This window comes from Cyprinodon variegatus, unplaced genomic scaffold, assembly GCF_000732505.1.
Source record: "Cyprinodon variegatus isolate N-32 unplaced genomic scaffold, C_variegatus-1.0 Scaffold823, whole genome shotgun sequence".
Lineage (NCBI taxonomy): Eukaryota > Metazoa > Chordata > Actinopteri > Cyprinodontiformes > Cyprinodontidae > Cyprinodon > Cyprinodon variegatus.
Window position 1 is genome coordinate 361,309 of NW_015151276.1, and position 6,145 is coordinate 367,453.

The following is a 6,145-nucleotide window of genomic DNA, read 5'->3' on the forward strand; positions in this document are numbered from 1 at the left end:
TGATATCTTTTAATGTACTGATATCAATTATTAATTACAGTATTTTTGTTGTTTGATTATGGTTAATATACTGTAGATTAAAATGTCTAATTAGTGAGGACATTACCACCGAGAGTGTTACTGCTGCCTCTCTCTGGTTTAGAGGGGAACTACTTGCTAAGGAGGGGATGAATTAAGTCCTCATGGGAACAACAAATTAACTGGTTAACTAACTATTTCCTGCTCCTGGCCCCCATCTAGCTGAAACCCCCAAACCCTTACAAGAAGTTGAGCAATGATGCAGTAAATGCACAGTTGGTGCACGTTCTGCTTCTAAAAGGTCAAATGTGCAGATTTTAATTCACGTAATCTGTTGTGGGGAAGTAAAATGCTATTTCTCAATCAAGAGTTTACTGAATTAAATCTGCTGGTTTGTGCTCACGATGGTAGAGATACGAGATAAGATGTAATAAAAACACACGGAGTGGGAGGGGGTAAGTGACTCAACCAAGCAGTCATTTCCCATTATCACTACTCTTGGATTTGAAGTCAATAAGGGAGTTGAAGTATGCATATCAAGATGGAGACTTGATAGTGTTAATTAGGAGTTATTCAAAGGTTTAGATAGCAACCAATGTGGTTTTTATCTGATGTGGAGTTATATAACTCTAAAATAATGTCTACTGTTGTCCAAGGAGCTGAGGCCTCATGTAACAGGAAAGGGTGTGAATGCAATGAAAAGTCTGTTTCTTCATGGATTAAGCAGTGCATTTTAAAAGGAAAGAGAAAATTAAGCCATTAAATATGAATTATACATGTGATAAATTAATACAATATTAAAGAGTGCAGGATGAATATTTAAGATGCAAAAAATATCTCCTGGGGATTGTTATCTAATACTGTTAGGGGAGAAATAAAGCTGTGTGAAGTTATCGCAGTGATGAATGTGTAAAAATGGAAATACGGTATTTCCCCTACAGACCACCAGGGCGGCCGAGAAAACCTTTGTTCGACCTGAAATTACTCATTTAATCATCCAAAACATTATGGGACACATTAATTAACTGAAAAATGTTGTATAGTATGACTTTAAGGGTCTTGCTCAGGGACCCAGAGTGGCAGTCTGTTGGAGTGGTGCTTGAACTCTGAACCAGACATGGGCAATGTGGAGTCAACAAGTCATCTCCATGTCATGTATTGGTTCTACCCAGCCACTGAAGCAGGTGAGTCCAATCTTCACCCTGAATTAACCTGTGCAGATTGGACTCACCTGGTTAATTGGCTGGGTAGATTAAATACATGACATGGAGATGACTTGTTGACTCAACATTGCCCATGTCTGCTCTGAACCACTTGGATCCAAGCGCAATGCCATAACCATTAGGCCACCAGTCCAGTTTTCTTAATGGTGTCCTTCAACAACAACTTGTTCTTGGTCATCAATCAATTTTGAGTCTGACTGTTTGAGTTCTGACTGTGGCCAGGCGTCCTTTATACAGATGATGACTTCAAAAAAGTGGCATTTATGTAGAGTATGGCTGTGTCTAAACGTCCGAACATCCGCCCTAACCCCTAAATCCCTCCATCCCTATATAGTGTGGACTATTTAGTGGACTTTATAGGGAACCTAGTTAACTGACAGTTCGGACAGATGATCACTACTTTTTGCTCCCCGCTGGTCACCTGACTCCGCCTCCCGGCACCCTGCGGGCCGCTGTGACAACAAATCCCATAATGCTTTGCAAGGAGAGCTCTCTCAAAGCATTCCGGTATACATCTGTGTCCATGGATGATCACTTCTTTTCAAGGTGCACTGTGGAAAATTTTAAGTCTACTACTTACACTCCACACTCATTTAAAATGGTGTAACCACTATATAGTGCCCTATATAGTGATAAGGGCGGACATTCGGACACAATGAGTTCAAACAGGTGACATTATGCTAGTAACAGGTGGAGGACAGAACAGCTTCTTTAAATAGAAGCTGAAGCTCTCTGAGGGCTAAACATCTAGTTTGTTTCCGTCCTTCCATTTTCTCCTGCTTAGTCAGAATCATGATGGGGCCGGTTTCTGTCTCTAGCAGTCAATGGGAGAGATGTGGGGTACACCCTGGACTGGTTGCAGGGCATCACAGAGTCAAACAACGACACACACACACTCACACTTAAGGACAATTTAGAGAAGCCAATTTACCTAACAGTCATGTTTCTGGACTGTGGGAGGAAGCTGGAGTACCAGGAGAGAACCCACACATGCACATGGAGAACATGCAGACTCCATACAGAAAGACCATGGGTCGGGAATCGAACCCAGAACCTTCTTGCTGCAAGGCGACAGTGCTACCCACTGCCACACCATGCAGCTCTAGTTTGTTTGATGATAACAAATACTTATTTTTCACCATAATTCACAAATCCATTCTTTAAAAATGGGATTTCCTACATTTATTTTCTAGTTTTGTTTCTCGTAGTTGAAGAGAACTTATGATAAAATTACAGACCTCTAATCTTTTGTAAGTAGGAGAACTTGCACATCCAGTGGTCAACAATTGAAGTCGTAAAAGGAAGTGAGGCACATATCTTAGTGAAACAAGCCCTCAAATGGATGTGGTCAACTTAACATTACTCTGAGCAAAGCTGAGATAATCTGTATTTCCAAACAAGGTCATTAGGATATGGCAGGAGCAATGGGAAAAAGGAGACCTAATAACTATTACAATAATAACCAATGTAGTTGGTTCTGTCCACTTTTTAGGCCACTGGTTTATATATTTATGCATTTTGACATTGATGTATTTTTTTTAGTTTAGTTTCTGTGGTGGATCTCCAGACCCTATGCCAGGACCCAAAATTGGGTTATGACCCAACTTTGGGAATTAGTGAGTAAAAAAAAAAATTTTTTAGCATCTTATATCGAATAAAAAGAGTAGAGGCAACAATACAGGTTAACTTTTTTTTCCTTTGTCTTCTTGGGGTAACGACATAACTATCTTTATCACGGTTAAACCATTAATTGTTTTCTTGAGATAACAAGATAGTTATCTCATTATCACGAGAAAACAGTTATTGATTTGTTGAGATAACGAGATGATTAACCTGTATGGGTAATGAATGAGGCTGGCCAACAGCCCTGGATTCCCAGTCGATCCATGCCTGCATGGATGCTTCTTGTTGGCATACAATACAACTTTATTCTCATAATTTTATGTATGTTCTCATTGTAACTTTATTCTCATAATTTTACAACTTTTTATTTTTTTATTTTACGACTTTATTCTCGTAATTTTACAAATTTATTCTCGTAATTTTACAACTTTTTTCTTGGAATGATACAACTTTATTATCATAATGTTACGACTTTATTCTCGTAATTATGTCACTTTATTCTCCAAATGTTACAACTTTATTCTGGTAATTTTTCAACTCTTTTTCGTAATTTTCCGACTTTATTCTAGTCATTTTAAGACTTTATTCTCGTAATGTTAGAACTTTATTCTCTTAATTTTACGACTTTATTCTTGCAATTTTATGACTTTTTTCACGTAATGTTACAACTTTATTCTCGTAATTTAACGACTTTTTCTCGTAATTTTATGACTTTATTCTCGGAATTTTACGACTTTTTTCTTGTAATGTTACAACTTTATTCTCGTAATTTTATGACTTTATACACATAATCTTACAACTTTATTCTTGTAATTTTAAGACTTTATTCTGGTAATTTTACGACTTTATTATCATAATGTTATGACTTTATTCTTGTAATTTTAAGACTTTATTCTAGTAATTTTACGACTTTATTATCATAATGTTACGACTTTATTCTCCTAATTATGTGACTTTATTCTCCTAATGTTACAACCTTATTCTGGTAATTTTACAACTTTTTTTCGTAATTCTACGACTTTATTGTAGTCATTTTATGACTTTATTCTCGTAATGTTACAACTTTATTCTCGTAATTTAACAACTTTTCCTTGTAATTTTACGACTTTATTCTCAGAATTTTACGACTTTTTTCTTGTAATGTTACAACTTTATTCTCGTAATTTTACGACTTTATTCTCATAATCTTACAACTTTATTCTCGTAATTTTAAGACTTTATTCTAGTAATTTTATGACTTTATTATCATAATGTTACGACTTTATTCTCCTAATTATGTGACTTTATTCTCCTAATGTTACAACTTTATTCTGGTAATTTTACAACTTTTTCCCGTAATTTTACGACTTTATTCTAGTCATTTTATGACTTTTTTCACGTAATGTTACAACTTTATTCTTGTAATTTAATGACTTTTTCTCGTAATTTTACGACTTTATTCTCGGAATTTTACGACTTTTTTCTTGTAATGTTACAACTTTATTCTCGTAATTTTATGACTTTATTCTCATAATCTTACATCTTTATTCTCGTAATTTTAAGACTTTATTCTCGTAATTTTACAAATTTATTATCATAATGTTACGACTTTATTCTCGTAATTATGTGACTTTATTCTCCTAATGTTAAAACTTTATTCTGGTAATTTTACAACTTTTTTTTCGTAATTTTACGACTTTATTCTAGTTATTTTATGACTTTTTTCACGTAATGTTGCAACTTTATTCTCGTAATTTAACGACTTTTTCTCATAATTTTACGACTTTATTCCCGGAATTTTACGACTTTTTTCTTGTTATGTTACAACTTTATTCTCGTAATTTTACGACTTTATTCTCATAATCTTACAAATTTATTCTCATAATTTTAAGACTTTATTCTAGTAATTTTACGACTTTATTATTATAATGTTACAACTTTATTCTCTTAATTTTACGACTTTATTCTTGCAATTTTACGACTTTTTCCACGTAATGTTACAACTTTTTCTCGTAATTTAACCATTTTTGTCGTAATTTTACGACTTTATTCTCATAATCTTACAACTTTATTCTCGTAATTTTAAGACTTTATTCTGGTAATTTTAAGACTTTATTCTGGTAATTTTACGACTTTATTATCATAATGTTATGACTTGATTCTCGTAATTTTAAGACTTTATTCAAGTAATTTTACGACTTTATTCTCATAATGTTATGACTTTATTCTCGTAATTTTGTGACTTTATTCTCATAATTTTACGACTTTATTCTCGTAATTTTATGACTTTATTCTCGTAATTTTATGACTTTATTCTAGTAATTTTACGACTTTATTCTCGTAATTTTATGACTTTATTCTCGTAATTTTATGACTTTATTCTCGTAATTTTATGACTTAATTCTCGTAATTTTACGACTTTATTATACTAATGTTACGAATTATTCTCTAAATAGAAAATATAAATATTTCTAGCCTGGCTCTAATACTCTTAGTCATCATATTTCCCCCTTTAATTAGGTAATAATGTTTTTATATCATAATCTTGTTTTTTTTCTAACTGGCTTCTGTTACCGCCTCAGGTGTGCGCGCTCCTTTCATCGCGGGAACGCGCGGACAGGAACCGTCAGAACATGAAGGAAGAAGAAGAAGAAGAAGATGCGGCTGGGTGAGTCTACGTTCCGATTTAAAACAGCCCAGAGTGACGCATCTGTCGCGTTTCGACGGTTTTAAACTCATCAATTGGACAGATGTCGTTATTGTGCCCCAGCAGCCGTGTCTCCGCGTGCCTGCGGTACTTCACGGAGCTCATGTGTCCAACTGAAGTCACCGAACTCGGTGTCGTGAGCGAAGTTGCGTCCTAAGGGGAAATGGGCGCTTTCTGCTCTGTGCTTTTGTTTTAGTTTTAGCGCGAACCAGGAAATAAAGTTCCAGCTGTAATAATTAAAAACAGAGCAGTTTGGGCAGATCTCAGTGTTGGGATCGGGCAGGTTGACAGATCCACGTCATTCATCAGCTGACGAGCTGAAAGGAGCGCCTCTGTGTGTGGGGGCCACAGGGGGGCCACAGGGCATTCAGCTGGTAAACAAAAGGCTGCCCAGTCCTGCTCTAAGCCCCGAATTAGTTACAGAGAAAAACCTTAAACCAGCCGAAAATCACCAAACCACAGGAGAGGCTTCAGGAAACTTCCTTATTAGGAGTGTCAGGTGTAAAATTACAGGTGTGATAAAGTACAGGGGCGGATTTAGGGAAATTAAGGGCCCTATGCAAAGACAGACAAGGTGCCCTCTGAATGGAGCAGA

The 6,145-nt window shown here is 35.5% G+C and overlaps 1 protein-coding gene across 1 annotated transcript in view; it reads left to right on the forward strand.

Moving 5' to 3' along the window:
• The first annotated feature begins 5,458 nt into the window (after positions 1-5,458).
• The window catches only part of LOC107098938 (hormone-sensitive lipase-like), a 7,823-nt gene continuing 7,136 nt past the window's right edge, over positions 5,459-6,145 (forward strand). The window contains exon 1 of the mRNA XM_015396834.1: positions 5,459-5,511. Coding sequence (XP_015252320.1) covers positions 5,502-5,511 — 10 coding nt within the window. The 5' untranslated portion in view covers positions 5,459-5,501. The remainder of the gene's footprint in view (positions 5,512-6,145) is intronic.